Source organism: Myotis davidii, unplaced genomic scaffold, assembly GCF_000327345.1.
Source record: "Myotis davidii unplaced genomic scaffold, ASM32734v1 scaffold265, whole genome shotgun sequence".
Classification (NCBI taxonomy): Eukaryota; Metazoa; Chordata; class Mammalia; order Chiroptera; family Vespertilionidae; genus Myotis; species Myotis davidii.
In genome coordinates, this window is record NW_006296627.1 from 2,760,762 (window position 1) to 2,783,643 (window position 22,882).

Here is a 22,882-nt window from a genome sequence, read left to right on the forward strand (position 1 = left end):
CCGCTGGCCCCGGCGGGGGGTGGGGGGGGGGATGCCAGTGCTTGGAGGGTTGGAGGAGTGGGAAGGTCACAGTGACCACCTGAGCCATCATCACCTTGGCCATGAAAACAGGATGGGGTGTTCCATTTCCTTCCTGGCCCCTGCGAAGTCTGTTAGCCGTAATTACGAAGTTATGGGGAATTCCCAGTCTTCCTAATTAGTGTTAATAGGGGCTGGGTGAGTTAGTCAGGGGGAAAATAGATGCCTTTGTTTGCTTCCTCCAAATTAGACCACTGTGTGCTGCCTTTAGATGTGATAAAGCAGTGTTCTCATCTAGCCCGCCCCCCGTGGGCCTATAGCCCTGCACTGTGCACATGCCCACTGACCCTGCTGGTCCCACACTCGAACACACACACACACACACACACAGCAGCAGCAGCTACAACAGATTTCAAGTCTTTGCAAAGCAAGCACCAAAACCAAACGGCTTTTCAGCCACAGCCCCAGTTCCCTTTGGCCATATTATTAGCGGCCCTCCTCTGCCCAGGCCACACCCCACCCCAGAGACCCCGTGCACCCGCCTTCCCAAAAGAGATTGCATTAACAACCATTATGTGTTCCAGTTAGCGTGGTGAGTGAACCTGGCTGGGTGGAAAGGGCAATACCGCCTCCTCTTCCTGCGAACAGGCTGGGGCATCCCCCCAGGAGGGAGGGAGCCAAGCCTGCCCCCCTCCCCATGGAATAATGAGATCTGGCGTCTCCACCACGCCTGTGGAGGCTCCCCGCCATCTGGGTCTGGGGCCATCCTGGAGGAGGTTTCCTTCGAAGCCAGCAGCAGGGAGGGAGGGAGGGAGACAGACGCACATGTATTGTGCAGTATTGGCTCTTGGGCCTGTGCTCTGATCTTTTGCCTAGGATGTTGCTTTTTCAACTGAATCCTGGGTACCCATAGGGCCCGGGGGCTCCTGCCTGAACCATGGTGTACACAGAGTCTTGGGATGTGTTCTAATAGATCATCAGTTCTTAAGGATTTGGAAGGCATTACCCTGTTTTTATATTAAAACAGCTGTAGACTATTTTGAAGTAAAATACAAGGAAAAAACATACACATGCAGGAGATTCACAGGCAGGTTTGCTCTCCCACCGTCTTCTCTGGGCTGGGTCCCCAGATGTGCAGGGGGCAATAGGATTCCCCCCATAGTCATGCAGGAACTGAGGAGGGAGAGTTTGTGAGGTTCTAAGCCATAGCATAATGCTGTGTGATGTTGGACAAGCCACTATACCTCTCTGATTCTCGGATCCCTGAATGGCACAATGGTAATGGTGATAACACCTCCCTAGAGCCAGCTTCACAGCTATGCAATTGGGCTGTCACACAGGGCCCTGCGTCTAGAAGGCCCCCCTCCCCACTTGGTTTAATTCTCTGCTGTTGCTGGCTTGAAATTCTTAATAACTTTTGAGTAAGAGCTTCCCTCATTTTTACTGGGCCCTACAAATTAAGGAGATGGTCCTGTATCTCCCAGTGAAGTTTTAGCAAGTTTTAAATCAAATATGCATGAAAGAGGCCCACTCAGATACTCAGCCCTGAGACCCCCATCTCCTCATCTGTAAATGGGGATATTATTAGTGATGCTGTGAGGATTAAATGAGGGCACAGAAGCACCTAGAACATCTCCCAAATATTCACTTCCTGAGGTCTCTTGGGTGCAGGGGCCCAGCCTGGGTGTCCCTGAGCCACAGGACTGGCCACAGAGCATCTGAGAAGGGAGCTGCAGAGAGAGGGAAACAGAATCTTAGGATTGCCCCAGCCCATGGTGCTGATGGCCTCAGCACATGCGGGGTGACTGGGGGCGGGTCCTGGGACCCATCATCTATGTAACGGAGGGGACGGGCTCAGGGACCTCAAGCTTTGACATCCTCCAAGATGGAAAAGCGATGGATTCCTCCATGAGAGCCCACCCAGCAGGACAGCACCTTCCACTCTGGGTGGGGGCAGCACACTGCGGGCCCCATCTTCACCTTGGGGCTCTAGAGGGCTGCCCAGAAAAGGGACTAGCTTGCAGGCCTGGGACTCCTGCTGTCACAGATGGGTGAGGGGCAGTGCTGGGCAATTGTGAGGAGCCCAGACTGCCTGGGTTCAAGCCCCAGCCCTGCCACTGCCTAGCTGAGTGACCTTGGGCAAGTGACTTAAGAAGTTAAGTCATTCTCTGAGCCTCAGTTTTCACAATTAAAAACGAGGTCATTACAGCATCCAGCACACAGAGTTGCGGGCATCAGTGAGGGCTGAGTCTGGCACACGCAGCTCTGTAGAAGTGCACCACATTCTTGTTGTTGATTCTCTCCTGGTGAGCTGCCCCCCCGCCCCCCGCCAGCTCCCTCCCAGGCCCTGGCGCCCCCACACCCCCAGCCACCCTCTGAACCTCTGCCCCGAAGGCCAGTCTGCCCAGTGCTCTCTGGGGGCAGCTGGGCAGCTGTAACCTGGTGATAAGAACAAGGCATTCTGGGAAGGAAGGATTTCTTTGAGCATCACTGATGAAGTTGAGCAAAGGGTCCTTACATCCATATTTCAGAGGGAAACATGACCTTCAACTGGGGGGAGGCAACTGGAAGCGGCCGAGAGCCAGGGGAAAGCTGGGGTTTCAGAATTCCCACAGGTCAGCTCACTCCTGGCTCCACCACTCCCAAGTCCTTCCGGGCCTCACTCCTCGTCTCCTCGTCTGAGAACCAAGGATGTTAGTACCTCTCGAGGCTGCAGGAAAGTTTTAATGAGATATGTGTGGAAATGTGTGTCCCACCACCAGAGCCCTGCAATGCAAGCAGATGTTCACTGAGCCTGCGCTATTCTAAACCACTGTTTTCCATTCAGCCCTACTGAGCAGGGAGCATTGCCTGCCCCAGAGCACACAGCCAGGAGGGGCTGACCCCACCCCTGATACCTCCGGCCACTTAGGTAGTGGATCCAGGTTCTCGTTCAGGTTCATCTCTTACTGGAAAGTCCAATTTGATGCCACTTTTCTGACTCGTTTCCCATAGAATCTCTTCTCCAACAGTATTTGCTATTCAGAATCACACCCTGGAAGAGGCAGTCCATGAGAAAATGGTCTCAGGCAAAACCCAGAATCATCTTCCCAACATTCACTTAGCCCTGCGGCTCAGGTGTACCTGGACGTGACACAGATCCGCCCAAGTGCTCAGGGCCCTGGTGGCTCTGAAGTCATCTTGCAGGGGCTCAGCGGTGCATGCTCAAGGTCACACAGCACCTAGGGATGGGGTTTGACGGGAGCCAGGACCGCCATGGTCTAAAGCCTGCTCCGTACACCCCCTCCCCACCCCATGTTCCTGGAAATCCCAACCTTGCCCCATGAACTTGCTGAGTCTTTCTCTTGCTTAATTAAGGACGGGGCAGCCAGAGGGAAATGAAACACCTGCCCGGCTCTTCCTTTTCCCAGCGAGGAGGCGCCCCAGGACCCCTGTTCTCAGCAGGCCCCGGCAGTCCTGATGTTGCTCTGGGCCAGCCAGCTTTGTGCAATGGCTCAGACATGCAGAGCCTCTAAATTAAATGTGGCCACCGCCTGCTGGGGGTCACAGCCCAGGGCCGGGATTTATGTCCCAGCCTCTGAACGAGGTGTGCTTTAAAGAAGTGTGCCAGCTGACGTAAGCAGGTAGCCTGAACTATTGGGCCTGCCACCTCCAGGAAGAGTGTGTGTGTGTGTGTGTGTGTGTGTGTGTGTGTGTACGTACACATGCACATGTGGGCATTCAGAGAGGGGGAAGAGAGCACACAGAGGCAGAGAGATGAGACTTTGAAATGGAGAGGCAGAGGGACAGTCTGGCACACACCATTGGTTAGTAGCAGAGCAAGGACTAGACCTCGAGCCCCCCAATTCCCACTGAGAGATGGGAACCTGGCTCAACCCCAGAGCTAGCTGGCTGATTGTGTAACCCAGTGATGGCGAACCTATGACACGCGTGTCAGAGGTGACACGCGAACTCATTTTTTGGTTGATTTTTCTTTGTTAAATGGCATTTAAATATATAAAATAAATATCAAAAATATAAGTCTTTGTTTTACTATGGTTGCAAATATCAAAAAATTTCTATATGTGACACGGCCCCAGAGTTAAGTTAGGGTTTTTCAAAATGCTGACACACCGAGCTCAAAAGGTTCGTCATCACTGGTGTAACCTAAACTTGAACCCAGATCTCCAGACCCAAGGGCAGTACCCAAGGACAATAGCAGAATTCTTTCCACCCACAAATAGAGCCAGTGACACCCGGTGCTTGCTCAGCACTGGCCTGGGGAGCCATGGAGCTGTGGACCATGGCTCAGGGCCTAGGGTGGACCAGAGGTGTGGCTTGCAAATGAAGGAGGATAACAGCTCCCACTTCTAGAGCGCGTTCCCTCGTCTCAGGCACTGTGGCTCATGGCATGTTCCCACGACTATGAGGTCAGAAGGCCAAGGCCGCACAGGTAGCCAGTGGGGAGGGCGATCCCGCCTGGATACGCTGGCGCCTCTGTTTGCTCTACTTGCTGCCTCGCCAGAGAAGCCCGGGGCGGGCGAGGAACTTGCCTGGCACTACCTGGCTGGCTAGTGGCAGAGCAAGGACTAGACCCTGAGCCCCCGATTCCCACTGCAACACTTTCCTAGTGGTTTCCCCAATTCTGGAGAGATCGGTGGTTTGACCTACCAGCTCTGGGACATCTTCAAAGCCCTCTGAGTCCAGATGCTGAGACTAACTTACTAGGTTCAAATGCAGGCTCATGGCTGTGTGACTGGGCACATTACTTCACTTCCCTGTGCCTGGTGTTCCTTGTCTGTGAAATGGGCACAATGATTGTCCCCACTTCATAGATTGTTGTGGAAATTAAGGGAATGAATAGTCGCACAGTGTTTACAACTGTGCATGGCACGTAGTGAGCATCCTGTTAACTCTTATCATTGCCACCGTCACCATTCTCCTCCCCTCCCAGAACCTGCCACGTGGTCACAGCCTCCCTGCCCCTTGTAATTGCTACTGGACCTCAGCAGAACAGAGAAGATGCCTTCCCATGCACCACGGGCTAATCAAAGGGCACATCTGTGGCTTGTAATTTGCTCTGCGTCAGTCATCTGTCATCTGTGAGGGCCTCAGAGAGGGGACCAAGCCTGCAGCAGGCAGGCCAAGAAGTGCTGCCCAGACACGTTGCCATGCGCCAGACCGGGCAGTGGCCATGGCCGAAGGGTCAGGCTTCTCTGGCACCCCAGCAACCCTTGTGCAGTACAGCCCTCCTCTCAGGAGTTCTCGGCAAAGGATACAATCCAGGAGGGTTCTCCCTGGGTTCCTACAGGGCAGCGGGGTCAGGCCCTGGCCCCAGAGGGCGACAGCTCCAGTTCCTCTGGTTCATTCAGCCCCTCCTGATGGACAGCTCCCCACCCCGTGCTGTTCAGACCAGTGCGTGCCCCACTTGGAGCTCTTAGGCCTCACCAGCTCCCCTGCTTCCTACGGTCTGAGTTAGTCTTTCGCCCAGTATTTTCTGATTGCTGAGGGTACGGCCCATCATCCACAAGGGCCTCCTTTGGCCCTCTGCCATCTTTATCCCTGTGTCCACAGTGAAGCTGGTGAGGCTCAGAGAGGTGCCGGGACTTGGCTAAGCTGCACAGCCTGAACACAGGGCTGGAACCAGCCGTCCACCTACCCAGTTCTGTAGCCTCTCTCATTACTCACCCCACACACAACGAGGGGAAACACATCCACTTCTAATCCTCTGCTTTAGCCCAAGGCGAGTCCCTAAATATTCCTTAGGGTGAGGGATCCACAAACTACTCTCTGTGGGCTAAGCCTTTCCCATATTTTTTTGTAAATAAAGTTGTATTGGCTCCCAGCCTGTCCATTCATTTATATGCAGTCTGTGGCTGCTTTCTCAAACAAAGCAGGGTTGAGTCATTGTGACAGAAATAATATAGCTGCAAAGCCTGAAATATTTACTGTCTACCCCTTTATGGCAAAAGAAAAAATTCCCAACCCTGGTTTAGATGGATGCTTGGCACATCCTCGCGTGTCCCCTGCAAGTTCATGTCTTTCCCTTGGCTCCTCCCCACCTACCCACCACCCAATGGAACACGTGCGGGGGTGGGGGATTTCTGTCCCATCCTACAGATGGAGAAACCAAGACCTGGAGAAGTTTTATTCATATTATTATTTATTATTATTTACTATTATTTTGTCCAAAGGAAGTAGAAATCGTCTGGAGCTTAGTGAGACCGACACTTGCTCATCCCTGAGGCTCCTGGCGGGATTGCCAGCGTCCTTCCTGGCGGCAAAAATGCCGTCTGGTGGAATTGGGGCGCCGGCTCCATGGAGAGATGCAACAGCTCCTTGTTCCCCGTTGTCTGAGACCCAGACCTGTCTCCAGCCCAGCCCAGCCTCTTCCCTGCCCCCAGCCCTGAACTGCTTCTTCAGGGCTCCCAAGAGCAGCTGGGATGATGCTTTTTTAAAATTTATTAAATTGATTGGGGTGACATTGGTCAACATGAACAGACAGGTTTCAGGTGTGGGTTTGTATGTTACAAGATCTGTATATTGCCCACCACCCAAAGTCAGATCTTCTCCTGTCACCTTATATTAGGACCTCCCTCTCCCCCCACCCCTGGGATGATGTTTCATGGGGAGGAAGGAAAACGGCTCTCCGACTCCTGCCTGCCCGTGGTCTCAAGCCCCGGCCCCAGCTTTTCCTTTTGATGCATCTTCTCCAGGCTTTTCTCAAGCCGCGTGGAGCGCTCGGTCACGGTCTCTCTGTTTTCAGTGGTTTGCTCGTCAGGACTTGAGCTTTAAATACCTGTAGTCATTCCTCCCTAATTCAGACCAGGTGACTAGAATCCATTGCAGTTGCCCTGGGAAGACCCCGCGTCTCTAATATTTATTGCACAGCAAATGTAACCGTGGACTCAGGCTGCGGGGGTGGGGTACCTGCTCCGTGAGAGTTGCTGGGCCCTGGGATACGGGGGGGTGGGGGGACCCTTGCCAGTCTACCCTCAGAGAGGAAACCTACTCAGATGGGGAAGCTTCAGGACAGCCGGGATCCCCCAGCTCTGAGAGGCCGCCCTCCACGCCGCACACAGGCAGGAGGGAGGTGAGTCAGGACCGGGGAAGTCCCCTCACTAAACACTGACAGGCTGAGGTCCAAGGAAGTTCCTTGCAGAGGAGCAAAGTGAAATTGACAGCAACCTGGTGTCACCGAGGACGCCTTGAAATCTGCTCAAAAACCAGGCACAACAGCTGGTGAGAGCCCGCCTCAGACAGAGGCTGTTTCAACTCGGGCAAGCTCCTCACTTCCCCGGGCCCCGCTCCCACAACTGTAGTCATCTCTGCCCTGCTCGCCTCAGTGGATGGCTTTGCGGATAGAGCAAGAGCATAAACATAGAAGGGCTTTGGGAGCTGTAACAGGGTATTGCATCGATGGAAAGAGTTGCATTGTGAGGAATGTAACATAGGAGGGAATTTGGTTAGATGCCAGGAGGAACTTCCCTACGTAAGGAGTACACATCAGAATGAGGTTGTACCTGTGTGCGTGGCTCTCTCTGTCTGTGTGTCTATGTATATATCTGTCCTTTGTCTATGTGCATGCATCTCTTTGTCTGTCTGTGTGTCTGTGTCTGTGTCTGTGTCTGTGTCTGTGTCTGTGTCTGTGTGGCTCTGTCTGTATTGCATGAGGTTGTGTGAATGTGTCTTGTGCGTAGAGCAAGTCACTGAAGCCAGACCTTGAGCTGACTCATCTTTATTGCTAAGTGCTGGGCGAATTTCCTCTTGCTGTCCTATCCAACTTGGGAGGACGTGGACATAGCAGCAGGGTGAAAGGGGATTTTAAAGTAGATTGATAGATGATTGGTTTGTCATTGTTGTTAACACCTTTCTAAAAGAAGAGTTGGATGAAGTGCGGACTGCTGAGGCCTGAATCCCAGCGCCCCTGCTTACCTGTGATCTCGGTCTGTTGCTTCCTCTCTCTGGGCCTCAGTTTTCACATCTGTAACATGGGGGTAACAGAGCCTGCCTCACAAGGTGATTGTGAGGGTTCAGTGGGTTAGCCCTCAGCACCGTGTCCGGCCTGTAGAAAGGAATTCATGCATGCTAGCCATTACTGTTATCAGCTATCAGCAGTGTTTCTGGACTCCTCAGAGATGGAACAGAAAGAGCACTGACTTTGGAGCCACAACCCCTCAGGTGTAAGTTTGCCAGTCAGTGGCTGTGTGACCTTGGGCAAGTCATTTCATGCCTCTGATCCTAGTTATCTCAGCTGTAAATTGGAAATAGTAATAGGCCTGCCTCAGGATTATAGAGGTCCTAAGGAATTCATATGAGAACTGCACACAGCAGGCACTTAAGAAGAGAGTAGGTTTTCTTTGTCTAACTGCAAAAGAGAAATTCCCCTGGGACACACCTCCCATTACTCCCAACAGTGGAATTCTGTATCTCACCCACTCCCTGGGGTCCAGTCAGGATCTGTTTCCCCTGTGTGATCTGATCTGACAGGGTAAGTACAGCAACGGGCCAGGAGCCTTGGCACCCTTCTCTGCAGGGTGTGCATGGGGGAAGGGGGCTGCCCTGGCCCCCTCATCCCTGCTCAGACCTGTGCCCTTTCCCACCTAGTTCCCAGACCCCCTTCACGCCTGTGAAGCCATTAAATGTTTAAATCCAGGCTGTGTAGCAGCCAGGTTGCTCTAGCAACAGCCCTGTATATTTTGGGCTGGATTACCAAGTTTTTCAAAGGGTCTCTTGCCGCTCCAGGCCCTGAGGGGGGATGCAGTGTGGGCTGGGAGACCATGCCTGCTTGCTGGGAGGGGAGGCTGAGATCCATGCTCCTCATTCGAGGCATAGAGAGGCGGTTGTCCATGGGACACAGCCACAGGACTCGAAGGTCAGAGAGAGGGCAGGCTTCGTCCAGTTTTCAGAATCTGGACTCGAACCCAGGACTTGTGTCAGCCAGTCCCCTCTCTTTGCCACTTGTTTTTGCTGTGAGCATGTTGTCTGTTAGCCCATCCACCAGCAGGGTTCCTGGCACTTAGCAGCAGTGTGCCCTCTGGGGTCTGACTCCCAGTCCTGCCCCTCCCCAGCTGGGCCAGCATGGGGGGCTCACTCACGTCCTCCGAGCCTCAGTAACTCGAGGATAATTCGCCCTGTGTAGATGATTCTGGAACCCTGCTCAGCATGGTTCCTGCCACACGTGAAGCAGGAGCAGCCATTCTATTGCTAATGTTCCATCCAGTACCCCCTTGTGTCCTGAGGGGACTCAGAGGAAGTGGGAGCACTTTGCCGGCCATGGAAGGCTTCTGTCTGGTGGGGAAGGTCTGACAGCAATGACACACTCAGAGGGCACACTCCTGCCCCTTCCGTCCTGGGAGTCTGAGCTGGCCTCCTTTCCCATTTCCTCGATGCCCATGCCATCACCCAGAACCCAAGTGTGCCTGCACAGCCCAAAGGGACTTCCCAGGTGTGCCCGATTGCACCTGTCCTCCCTGGGCCCTGGGAATGTCTGCTTGTGTCTTCTTACACCTGCCTTTCCCCAGATCACCAGGTTGGCAGTCGGGGAAACTTCCCTGGAGGGCTCAGCAGGGGCGAAGGACAGGGCAGGATCTGCCTCAGGAGGCGGGTGTCCCCCCTCCTCCCTCCGCCCTCCTTTGTCCCTCCCAGCCCTGCAACCCAGTCCCTCATGCTGCCTCAGCTACATTTCGCTGGTGGGCCCCACCCTGAACTTGGACTCATGTTCTGAGGCCACATCCTGCTCCCGACACACAGAGGGCCCTCCACCGCTCTTGCTCATGACCAAGTTCAGACTGGCCAGGTTGCCTTGCCTTCAGTGCCCGGACCGTGGCAAGTAAAAGTCTCTGCAAGAGGAAGCAGAACCTTTGTTCCCAGAGGCCTTTGCAATAGGGCCGTCTCCGTTCAAAGGCAGGAACACAGACTCCCTGCCTGGGTCTGGGATGAGCACTCCCTGTGGCTTGAGTCCAGTCCAGGTCCATGTGGGTGGGTGGGAGCCCTGGACCGTGGTCACTCTGGGGATCAGCAGGCCCAAGTCCCAGAGGCCACACCTTTGGAGGACAGCCAGGGAAGGTTAAGGAATCCTGCTTTGTCCCAGCAATTTCTCCAGTCTCCCGTGAAACTCTGGGCCAGTGGTTTCGCACCTCTGAGCCACAGTTTCCTCACTTGTAAAGCAGGCGTGCCCATCTCCTGGGGTAGTTGGGGCAATTCAGTGAGGTAATATAGGAAAAGCGCTCTGGAAGTCACGATAAAGCAGCCTTAGGTGGCTGGCTGCGTGGGGGGAAGCAGCAGGCTTCGAGTCAGCAGCTCCCGGTTCCAGCCCTGCTGTGTGACTTCAGGCAAGACCCTGCCACTCTCTGGGCCTCGGCATCCCCAGTGTGAAAAGCCGGCTTTCGAGTTGCCCCTCACTAAGGCGCTGTCTTCTTTGGAGTTTCTCTGATGGAAACAGCTTGTGTGCGTTCTGGGTGGGACAGAAGAAAGGGCTTGTGGCAAGGACTGAGCGCCCAAGTACTGCCTCAGCTCCTAGACCACAGATATACATTTCCTTCCCAGATGCCCTGGATGCTCAATGCTTTGCCCTCTGGACATTCACGATTCAATGGGTCTGGGGGAGCTGTCATTTAGGATCCCATTGCATCCAAGGCAGATTGCCTGGTACCGTTAACCCTCAAGGCACCACTCCCAGGAGCCTAATTAGATTTTATCCCCCACTCAGCTGTGTCCACGTCCCCATGTCCGTGCCATTGCCAGGCACTCCAGGATTTAGGGCCAATTGCTTGTTTATCAGACCGTCTGTCTCCGGGATGAGGCCCAGCAGGCGCAGCCAGAGCGCAAATAAGTCCTCCCCACTCAGCTTTGAACCTGACGGCTAGCATCATTGTTATTCTGACCAGCCTCCTCCATCCGGATGAAGGAGAGCGTGGCTCTTAAAACCTGGTGTCAGTTCTGGCTCTGAGACTTTTCTGGCCTGTTGGAGAGTTTCTTCCCTTCTCTGTAAAAGGGAATGATGATAATAATCTATTTTGCAGTTTTTTTCAAGCAAGATAGTTGTTGGTAATGGCCCCTGGCACAGTATACTCTCATTGAGCCCAGTGAATGTTGGTCCTCCCTGTCCTCCCCACACACAGGCCTCCCCAGTGTCTAGGATCCCCTCCAGCCCTTTCTCTCTCCTGCTGGGCATGCCCAGAGCACTAGGTTGGTGGCTGTAAACACTCCTCCCCAAGTACTGGGTTATTGCTTCTCACTAGACTTGAGCAAGTCCTCGGTCTCCGTGCCTTGGATCCAGCCCAGGGCTGGCATTAGTAGGTGTCTGGCACACAGGAAGGAAGGCTGGATGTGCAGCCGCTAAAGTGCTTTCCCCGACATCATCCCCTTCACTTCTCTCAAGGGCCCTGGGAGTTAGACTGAGAAACCCCATGGCACAGATGAGGAAACAGGCTCAAGGTGTTGAGGAGGGTGGCCAGGTCGCAGCTTGTCAGGGCAGAGACCCTGCTGGTTGGAACCCAGGGTTTGGGGGTGAGGCTGCTCCTACACCACAGCGCCCTCACCTGGCAGGGGCGCGTACAGGACGTTTCTCATGCCCCAGCAGCCCAGACTTTTAACATTTGCTTCCTCTGGTGGGGGTTTCTCCATCGCTGATGTCCACTTGTCTTCTTTTCTCTCTCTCCAGAGAGCATGCCTGGGGGCTGGGGGCTGGGGCAGTGAAAGTAAAAGGAGTGATTTATGAACTGAGCTGTCCTTCTCAATCAGAGAACCCCGCTCTGTGCAGATGGGACTGAGGCGCCATCTGGGGCAGTGGGAGGGGCAACATTAATAAAGCTGTCTGGCCTTGGCAGGGGCCTGCAGAGGAGACCCCTGAGGCGCTGCGTGACCTCGCCCCGTCTCTGCCCCTCTCTGGGCCTCAGGGCCCCCATCTGTCAAGGGATGGCAGTTTCGGGTTACCCCCCAGAGGCCTCTAGCTGGCACAGGAGGGATGCTAGCTGGTCCCTGGGATTCTGCCTTGTTGCCTGATTCGGGGCAGAGCAGCACTGGGCTGGAGACTTGGGGACCGAGGCTTAGCGCTTGCTCTTCCTGGTGTCCTCTCCCTGGTACCAGGTCCATGGACTGGTGTTTTGTTTGGAGTCCAGCATACTTGGGCCTGAATCATGGCCATGTCTTACTGACCACGTGAATAACGTCAGGCCAGTTAATTACATTCTCTGAGCCTCAGTTTCCCCATCTGTAAATGACATAATGCACCCACTTCCTCAGTGAGGATGAAACAAGAGAAGAAGGAGGAATGTTTAGCATAGCCTGGTACACGGTAACTGCTCAATACTATTAGTTACTACTAGGTTCAGTTATCACAACACTGTAAACATTAATTTGAATTCGGGGCCTTTAGGGGAAAGGTGTTTTTACCCATCCTGAGTCAGCCATATGTCCATGGTCCTCTCCCGCGCTCACCTCCGTGGGTAAGTGGTGGATGTGGTTCGAGCATCCACTTATTTCCCATCTGTGATGATGCTGCCCCTGGCAACTGTGCTTTCCTGGTTTCCAAGTGTTTTCATATTACCTCGGTTCATTTTATGTCTCATACCATGAATTCCTACAACCACCTTTGGCTTCAAAATGGAGAATCTCCGTGTTCAGAGGAGAATTTAACAACTCAGGGAGGGAAGTAACTTTGTAAAGGCCTCAGGGAGCTGGCCCAGGCAGGTGTGCCCAGCGAGGTGTGCCAGGCTGTGCAGAAGTGGCGGTGGAGTGAGCATGGACCAACCTAAATGGGGAGAAGGAATCTGAATGGGCACCTGAGACCCAGAAATCCTCCCCGTCTCCCCTGTCCTCCCCGTGGGGAGGCGCAGCAGCCCAAGCTCCCGGGCCTCAGATCTCCCCTGAAACTTATCCTCTAGCCCAGTGTCTGAGCAGGACCTGGCTGTGGAATTCCCCATGAGTCTGGTAGAACTGGACTTGCCACCTGGGCACAGTGGACTGCTGAAACCAGGCCTTCATTTCCACTGCCAGGAGCTGACTCTCTGAAGGACCCTTCCGGCAAGTCCTTATGCAAAGCTACGGAACCCTTTCCAACACCAGATTTCTCTCTCAGGGGAGATGGGGGACCTGGGAAGGGGCTTTGATGAACAGGGCCCCACTGGCATGCTCTACTGAGGTATCTTTGCAGATGCCCAGGTAGCAGCCAGGTGGCAGCCAGGTGCATGGGCCACCCATGCCCATCGTCTCCTCCCAGCTCATCAGCCACATGCAGGGTGGCAGCGTAGATGAAGCCGTGCCAGAAATTGCAAGTCTTTTGAAGATGTTCCCCACGCAGCCCCAGCAGGGGCACCTAGAGCTGCCATCTGGGCAGAAGGCGGGCATCCCTGCCGGCCTCTGCAGCTGGAGGGGCCCAGGTGCTGAGGGCTTTTCATTAGCCCTAATGGGTCTAGATGAGCGAGGCACTTGCCTGAGTGTGTGTTCGGAGGGCGGGTTTTCATAAATGGCTTCTTGAACATGGCTGTGCCTTAATGACTTCCTAAGGTAATTGAATATTTTCTCTTATAGGACAAGCCGGGCCAATAACAGAATTATACAGCAGCCCCTCTGACCAGGAGACTCTGTCCTGCTGACGCCGAAAGAACTGCCCAGGTGACAAGTCAGCAACTGCCTCCTCTTCAATCTGTGCCGTTCTACCCTACCCTCCTCCCCGTCAATTCTTTCTGTCCGTCTGTCTCTTCCTATACCACTTCTTACTCTCTCACTCTTTCTCCGTCTTTCTCCATCTTTCTCTCTCTTCCTGACTCGTCTTTATCTAATTTGCTGGCCATTGTCCTCTATCTGCTTTCTCTTCCCACCATTCATTCATTCAGACATATTAATTGGGGATCTGCCATGTGCCAGGTGCTGCTCGAGGCACTAGGAAGGTGGCAGTAAACAGGTCCATGCCTTTAGGAAGTGTACGTTCTAACAGCGGGAGATGTGTGCTACCAGGATCAATGAGTAAAACTTCGATACGTAGTGTATCCATGGGCACTGGTCTAGGCTTCAGTTTCAGATCCTCCACTAGTTGGTTTTAGAACTTGGCCAAACCCCCTTTCCCTTTCTCAGCCTCAGTTTTCACATTTCCAACATGAAGGTGTTGGAACAGATCAGCGCTCCCCTGGCTTTTTATGACCAAGAACTTCTTTCACCGAAATGCCGGTGACACAAGTTATACGAGGGCTAAGCTCGAGCCAGCGCTTACACAAACAGCGGTGTCAAAGGAAAGCTTCCCTTAAATCCCCTCAAAGCTCTAAAACGCCTGGTTTTGTTATACAAGAAACAATTGGCTGCGTCCGGGGAAAGAACACCCATCTCTAAGCCCGGAACCCTCACTCGGCCAGGTGCGGGGACACGGTGGCAGGCACAGGTGCCTTGAGACCATGAGGCCCAAGGCAGCAGGCCCAGGGCTCTCCCCGGTGCTCCCCGTGCGGCAGATGCCCCAGAACTCAGCCCCTAAGCTGCTCTCCTGCTCGCCTTCCCAGTGCACGTGGGACATTGAATTCACACGGTCAAGTTCGCCTGTGATGCTGACTCCCACATTTCATCCCTCTGAGCCCCAAGACTTCAAGGATTTTATCTACCAAACAGGGTTGCCATCACTAGGTCATTGGTTAAGTACATGTGAAAGTCCCACCTTCGTGTTTGGACTGCAAAGTCCTACATACCTAGTGGCCAGAGCTTCTGAATAACCCAAGAAACAGGGCCCCCCACCCTGGAGTGGTTTACTTGCTCTAAAACCCAAGACACATGCCTGGCCAGTGGTGAGGGGTTGGTTTCTGAGATGTTATTGGATGTCCTGAAAATAGCTGTAGGATATGGTTAGTGGCAGGGAACCCAGTTTGAGAACCACTGCACACACTCATCTCCCTGCTCGGAAATTCTCCACGTCAGAGTCCTTACCTCTCCTGACAGGGAACAACCGCTAACGCAGCCGGTTGGGGTCTGGAAGGGCAGGCAGAGGAGCCGCCTGGTGGCTGGGCAGCGGCAGGAAGGAAGGGACAAGGGCCACCAGGGGGAGGCCTGAGAGCCTTGCTGTTTTGCAGGTGGAGCCATGGAAGGTGACTGTCTGAGCTGCATGAAGTACCTGATGTTTGTTTTCAATTTCTTCATATTTGTAAGTATTCCTGGAGCGTGCCTGCGGTCGCCCTAGGCCTCAGCTGAGTGGGCAGAACCGACTGCTGCTGGAAATAGTCACAATGGGCTGAGTCCCAGGGCGGGCACAGGGGCCAGGGTTTCCTGGATGGGAGGCCCCCGCGGTGCCCACCCCAATCCAAACAGCCCGCTATTCTAGGAGGGACATTTTTCCTGGGCCCGGGATGGTCCAGCTCCTCCAACAAAGAGTGAGGGCCTCGGTCCTGGCCACTGTCTTGGGATCTGACCCCGGTGGGTTTGGGGAAAGGAGGAGATGGGGTGAGTAGAGGACAGCAGAGGGAGCCCCACCTAGCCTTAACCCCAGAGCCTTACAGACGCCAGCTGGAGGGGAACCTGATGGATGCAGAAACCTCTCTAGAACTGGGAGACCTAGATTCAAAGCCAAGCCTAGCATCTTATCAGCTATGCGATTTGAAACACACTTCACCTCTCTGAACCTCAGTATCTTCATCCCTTCATTGCCTATCTCAACAGGTCTTTTAAAAAAAATTAAGCAAGATGAGGAAGTGCCTGCCTTGCGTCAGCACTCAGTAGCTGAGCCCCATCCCCTCCCACCTATGATGGACAGAGCCCAGCGTGCTCAGGTGGCCAGCAGCACTGCCCACCTGCTGGCAGCCACCAAAGCTGTGCTCAGGCCCGTGGCCTTGCCCAGGAGAGAGCCACGCTCCTGGCGTCCTGAGCCCCTGCAGGCTTCCCTGCCCCACCTGAACCTTTGATCTTAGTGCTGCCAAGACCTGGATGATTAAACGTCCACCAGTGTCCTCCAGGGGAGGGCCACTATGAAAAAGAGGCCCCTTTCTGGTAAGGCTGGCTGTGTCTGTCTCTCCATCCATTTTTTTACTCATCTCAGCAACTGTCCTGGACTCCCGCCCCTGCCCCATAATCCTGAAGAGCAGGAAGCCCGACAGACTTGAATTCTAGACCCAGTTTCTAAGCTGGGTGACCCCCGGCCAGCCCCAGTGCCTCCACCTGAAGTGGGCAGAGTCGCCTGGGCAGCTCAGTCTGCACAAGCCCTCCTTGCAGCGGACCTCAGCACACCGGTGGCAGACCCCAACCCTCCACCAGCCATGAGGAGGGACACAGGTCATACTGGAGGCTGGTCAGGACCAATGACAGAGGCAAAATTGTCGCTTTTCCCTTCCTCTCTCTTCCCCGTGCCGGGTGCCTCCAGCCCCTCCACCGCACTCCGCCCAAACTGTACCTAAAATATCATCTCTTGCCCCAAACTGTGCAGCGCTTCCCTGCAGCTTGCAGACCTCGCCCAGCCAAGCCAGAGCTTGGCAGTTTGCTCCTCCCACCATCTGTCACTCATTCTTCAGGCCCCCGCGCCACACAGGGATTTCAGACACTTTACAGCCTTTAAAATCCAACAATGCCAAACTGGCTCTCCTGCAACTGATCTGTTTCCAATACTCTGTGCCCAGGACAAATGGAATGGATATTTATTGAAACCTGCTAAGTACATTCACATCCATTCTGTCCTTTCTTCCTTGGGAGATGGGAATTACTATCTTTTTTTTTTTTTTAACCATGAGGAAGCTGAAGTTCAGAGAGGTTAAGCCACTTACCCAAGGTCACACAGCTAAGAAGTACGACAGCCCTTTCTCTGATCTATGCTGCCTCTCTCCAAAGATGAGTAAGGCATGGAGAGATGGGCCATGCAGATGAAGACATAGACACGAAGGCTTTCCAGGTGCAGATTTGAGAGTGGGGAGCCCAGCCTGAGCTCCTGTTGGGGACAGAAGGGATGGCTTCTGTCTGTGTTTTCCTGTCCCTGGCAGGGTGCAGGCACAGTGTAGGTGTCAGTGCATGTTCAGGGAGTTTGGTGAGTGTCCTTGGGGCTGGAGTCAGGGAGGCCAGGGTCCTGCCTCGAATTTGTGTGTGACCTTCAGCAAGTCGCTGGCCCCCTTTGGGGCTCAGTGTGGAATCTGAGGGTTGGACTAGGTGACCTCCTCACCCTGCAGCTCTGACATTTAAGGGGAATTTAAAAGTAGCAAATAGCCGTAACCGGTTTGGCTCAGTGGATAGAGTGTTGGCCTGCGGACTGAAAGGTCCTGGGTTCGATTCCGGTCAAGGGCATGAACCTGGCTTGCAGGCACATCCCCAGCGGGGGGTGTGCAGGAGGCAGCTGATCAATGTTTCTCTCTCATCGATGTTTCTAACTCTCTGTCCCTCTCCCTTCCTCTCTGTAAAAAATCAATAAAATATATTTAAATAAACATAAAAAATAAAAGTAGCAAATAAACTCCACATACATGGTTCTCAGCAGGCCGAGGGGGGGCTGGAGCAGAGGTTGGGTTGAGACCAGGTCAGAGTAAGTAGGAAGACTCGGAGCAGTGACCAGCGGTGCTGGGACTCCGGCTCCTGCAGCAAATGGAGTTCCCGCCCGGCTCACCAGGGCCCACCGCCTCCACCGGGCCTCGCTCGGGAAGGTGTGTGGGGGAGGGGGGGGTATCTAATACCTAACTCCGTTCTTCTGTTTCTTCCCTTCCCTCCCTCCCTCCTGACCCGCGAGCAGCTGGGTGGGGCCTGTCTGCTGGGCATCGGCATCTGGGTCATGGTGGACCCCACTGGCTTCCGAGAGATCGTGGCTGCTAACCCCTTGCTCATCACGGGCGTCTACATCCTCCTGGCCATGGGGGGCCTGCTCTTCCTGCTCGGCTTCCTGGGCTGCTGCGGGGCCATCCGGGAGAACAAGTGTCTGCTGCTGTTTGTGAGTACTGCCATCCCGCCCCACCACGGGGCCCGGTGCCGACCCTGCAGGGACTCGCACTGAGGTCTGGACCAAGCAGGCCATCCTCCTGAAGTGGGGGGGCTGCCAGCCTTTCCCAAGGGGACTTGCAGCCCCAGCTTCCAGAGCCTGCTCTGTGCTGGGCCAGGCGTGCCGTGTGGGCAAGCTGCCCCCAGGTGGAGAGTGGCCTCAGCCTCCAGGCCCAAACAGCCAGGCTCCTCCATGGCATTGTCAATGGAGAATGTTGGCCACGATGCTTATGTACCTGCTTGCTTTTAAGAACTCCAGTAGATAATTCCTTCCTTGGTACAAGGGCTAAGACAGCCATTGGATAAGTCGCCGTTTGCATTTCCAGTTCCAAAATGGAAATGATAGGACCTCTGGAGGTACTTTTCTTCTTAAATAAATAGTCCTTGGACAGCTCCTATGGGCTGGGCAGCAGGCAGACCTCGCTGGAGTGTGCGCCCTGCTCTGTCCCCTAACTAATGATGTGACTCTCGTCTAGTTTCTTAACCTGAGTCTCAGTGACTTTGCTTGTCATAAAGTAAGCAAGGAGCCGACCAGCTCAGCTGTCAGTGGGAGCCAAACGAGAGAAGGGGTAGGTGTTGTTTCTCTGTCTGTGGGAGTCTCATGAGCTGTGGTTCTTTGGGCTTCTGCTCACCTTCCTGGCCTTGGCAGGTGGGTCCTCTCCCCCTGCGGGGTCCTGTGAGCCCCCAGGGCGAGGAGAACTTGTGGGTCAAGCCCAGCCCTGCTATGGGTTCAGTTAAAAGCAGCCCTGAGTAGAGAAGTGTGTGTGTGTGTGGATGGCGAGTGGGTGGTGGGAGTGAAGCCGTAGGAAGGTCTGGGCTGGTCATCAGGAAGACGTCCTTGCAAGGCTCTGGCTGCTCTGCCGGCGCTCTGAGAGGCAGAGACCTGGCCCAGTGCCTCCTCCCCAGATTAGGACACACTCCACGGCCCCCACTGTCCCAGGGAGATGCCCCACGTCTCGGAGACCAAGTGAAATCGCTGTGAAGTGCGTGACACTGAAGCCTTGGGTCCCTTCGGCCCTTCAGTCACAGACACAAGGCAAACTTTTCACTGGGAGACAAAGAAGCCCGTGGGCGCCCCCTGGTGGGAAACTCTCGGCAGTGTCAGGTGGTGCCAGGGAAATCTGGGCTTGGGGAGCCCCCAGGACTTTAAAGGGAGCTGGGTATGGGTCCCGGGACACACTGAACTGCCCCTCCAGTCCCCTACACCTCGCCCCCCAGGGCTCATCTCTGAAGCCAAGCCAGGAAGGGGCTGGGGCTCGGGGCTGGGGAGGCAGCGAGCTAAGTGGCTCCCTCTGAGCCTGCCGTCTGGACCGGCCCTCTCCTCAGTGCTTAGGAGACCGAGGCCCAGGAGGAGGTTTGCTCCAAGAGAGAATGAAGACCTGGGTGTCTGGGTCCAGCCCACCCACCCTCACAGTAGCCCCTCCCCACGCCTTTCTTTATTGCCTTTATTCCTCCCGTTTGTCTCTCTGCAGTCTCATCTCTGCTGCTCCTTTCTTTGCTCACTCTTTCTCCACCTCTCTCTCTCTCTCTCTCTCTCTCTCTCTCTCTCTCGCCCTCTCCTTCCCCCCCCCTCCCTCTCTCTCTCTCCTCTCTCTCTCTCTCTCTGCCTCTGCCTTCCTCTTCATCTCTTGGTTTCTATTCCAGCTGCCTTTCCTATCCCTCTCCTGAGCGCTCCTCGCCTCCGTCCTGTCTTCCCTCTCCCTTCCTCTTTACTTCCCTCCTCTCTCCGCCCCCCATCCCCTCTTCTCCTTGCCCCCTTCTGATGCCCAGCACACACAAGCTGGAGGTCACAGTACAGGTCAAAGGAGGGGACCCTTGGGCCCAGGTCTCCTTTCTCAGACCCGGGCTGAGGGGCTCCTACCTTGGCATGGACTCAAGTGGTTAAAAACTCACCTGCAATTATGTGTAAAATATTATGTCAGGGCCTGCGTGTGTGTGCCTGTGCATGTGTGCTGTGTGTGTGTGTGTGTGTGTGGTGTGCACATGCATGTTCTGGGGAGAAACACCACAGCTTCCAGAAGGTTTCAAAAAGACTCATGACCCAAAAACTAAGTAGGACCACTTCCTCTTTTAACCTGGACCTGTCCATGTGGGGGTCCACCCCTTAGGGAAGCCGGAGACCCCTCCCTCAGGCTGCTGGGTGGGAGGGAAGACTTGTCTTGATAGGGGCCAAGAAGGAGCCTCGAGGCCCCTCCGGAACCCAGGCTCAAAGGCCTGCAGGGTAAGGGACCGAGGGGAGGAGGGGTGCGGGTGGCACTTAGCTGAGCATCCCGCCCCTGCTCTGAGGCTGGAACACAGGGTCCCGGGGACCCTGAGCCCAGGGCCAAGGCTCCCAGTGACCACATCACTAATGGTCAGTTGTTCTAAAGGTACATTTTGCAGACACTCCTGCTGATCAGTCTGACAGCATTTTCACATACAGTGGGCCAGCTTCAGCCTATTCTTGTGGCACCCCTTTTTCCTGGTTGCTTACCTCTGAATAGTTTCAAGGAAATTTTTTGGCCCATTTATTTGATGCAGATTTTTTTTTTTAAAAAAAACAACATTTTATAACAAAGTCATGCTAAATGGGAAAAGAGAACAGCAAAAAGAGATGTGTGTGTTTAACAGAGATAAATGAGTTGAATGGCACATGAAGTGCATAAATTTGGTAAATATTTATTAGAAGTGGGAACGGAAAGCAGATAAGCCTGTAGGCAGATGGGCTGGAAGAGTCTGGAAATGCTCCCCAGGAGGCAGAATAGCAGCTCCCACCCCTTTGTGAGTTTTCCCGTCCTGGGCAAAGTGTTGTGAATCTGATGCTGGGAATCGCTGGCAAATGTGTCCGTGGGCAGGTGGGCTGAGGTTAGGCGAACCCACGGCGAACAAACCGTGGAAAGGCCCCTATTAGGGGAAGCCCCAGGAAGCATCGGGATCAGCCCTGTGGCTGGGCCAAGGGGGGTGCCCTCCAAGCGACCAGTGGTGACCCTGTCACGCAGGAGGAAAGGGCCTCAGGCTGGAGGAGGCGAGCGGCAGAGCGGCCTTGTTACGATGTTGGCACGGCCGGGCACTTGCCTTCAGGTGACCCGCGCTCCCACACACTCAAGGCACCCCGCGGTCCCCATGCTTGGGGGACCCTGCTCCAGGCGGGAGAGTGGCAGGCAGGCCTGCAGACCCCCTTCCCTGGGGAGGCCCACTGTCCCTGTCAGTGACTTAGCCAGGTTCATTCTTTCATTTCATCTCATGAACTTCATTTCTTGAATGAGGAAACTTGGCTCAATGTGAACTCCATCGGGATGAGGACTGTATCTGCCTTGGATGTGTTCGTTTGCCAGCACCTAGCACAGCACCTGGCCCAGCATAAACAGCCCTGGAGTGAAGGAGCAGAGAGAAGGCTGGGCCAGGGGTGTGCTAACAGCCTGGCTCTGAACCCTGCTCTGCCACTTCCTGTTTGGGGGACCTGAACTGGTTACCGAGCTCTCTGAACCTCGGATTTCTTCTACGTACAATGAAGATAGGGACACCTCCTTCCCATCCCTTGCTTTGCTCTGTTCCTGGCACATGTAAACACGTGATAAATGGGAAGCTAAGGGACTGGTGTTGATCCACGAGGGACCCTGCAGGCCGTGGGAAAGTCTTACACCCTGGAGGCTCTCCTGGGTTCCCTCATGTCTTGGTGTTAAGAGGCCGTGTTCTGGAATCAGAAACCCACGTTTACCCCAGGTATGCGGCCCACCTGCTGGGCCCGCTGCCCTCTCGGGGTCTCAGTTTCCCCGTCGGTACAATGGGCTGTTGATGATAACAGCAGCGGCCTCTCCTGGCTGCCCAGAGGGTTCAGTGACGTGATCACATGCGATCCCCAGGGCCTAGGGAGTAAGCGCTCGGCAGACGGTACCCGGTGCTGACTTTCCGGGGATCACCGTGCCGGCACCCGCCTTCACGCAGGCCACGCTTCCTCTCGGTGCAGAGCCACCAGCTGAGCAGCTCTCCCATCGCGCCCGCCTTGTGCACGGGCTTCGCCTGCCTCGTCTCGCTGCAGCTGTGCAGAGTCACCCTGGTCAGCACGCGCTCCAGAGCGATGAGCTCGCGGAGTGCGAGGCTGGAGCTCAGTCTCATTCATAGTTTATAGCCGTCTAAGCCGCCACGATCGATCGATAGCGAGAGCCAGCTGAGTCACCGAGGATGGAGGCCACTCTGAGGCCACACTTTGCCAGCCTGCGGACTGCCAGCAACTCCAGCGAGAGGGCACAGGCAGGGAGGGGCTCCCCTGGAGGCCGCGGGAAACCACCGGATGACCATCCATCACCAGCGAAATGGAAGTGCCAGGAGCCCTGCCAGCGGCCTCCGTCACTGTCGGGGGAGGAGAGGCCACAGAAGCGGAGAACACATCACTTTGCTCAGCCCGAGGGCCAGCCAGTACGTGGGGGTGGGGCTGGGGGTGCTGGAATGGACTGCAGGTGCTGTGGTCAGGGGCACAGGAGGCCCTCTGTCCCAGGCCCCTGCGGTAGGGGATCTCTGCCCGACCCCCAGCTCAGCCCAGGGTCACCCGCAGAGCTGACCCATGGGAAGCAGACCCCCAGGGCTCAGCAGCGAGGCGAGGTAGCGTGGCACTGGAAACGAGCCGGTTAAGATGAGGGATTTGCTCTGAAATGTTTGAGCTGCTCACCTCGGGAGCAGTCGTTCCCTTCCCTGGCTTGTTTTCTCCACTGGAGAAGCGGGGGGCTAACCAGGAAAAAGAAGGGATAGAGCCCGGGCTGGAGGCAGCTTAAACTGGTGAGACTCCTGCCGCCAAAGACAGCAGTGTGGGAGCTTTGTGCTGCTGGTCCGTTTGAGCCAGGGCTGCTTCTGGAGGGTGGACATTTAAGAGACCAAACCAAACCGTCTGACGGGTCGCGTCCTCAGTAAGTCATTTTGAAATCCACCCCAGTGGCTCCCCAAAGGTGGTGTGAAGCAATTTGGAGGAGCCTCAGGACCTTCATGGGGC

The 22,882-nt window shown here is 54.9% G+C and overlaps 1 protein-coding gene across 1 annotated transcript in view; it reads left to right on the forward strand.

Annotated features, from left to right (window-relative positions):
• Positions 1-22,882, forward strand: part of TSPAN18 (tetraspanin 18) — a 158,436-nt gene that overhangs the window by 126,571 nt on the left and 8,983 nt on the right. Inside the window, exons 4-6 of the mRNA XM_006772245.2 lie at positions 13,531-13,614; positions 15,051-15,121; positions 17,678-17,872. Of these exons, the coding sequence (XP_006772308.1) occupies positions 15,059-15,121; positions 17,678-17,872 (258 nt within the window). The 5' untranslated portion in view covers positions 13,531-13,614; positions 15,051-15,058. The remainder of the gene's footprint in view (positions 1-13,530; positions 13,615-15,050; positions 15,122-17,677; positions 17,873-22,882) is intronic.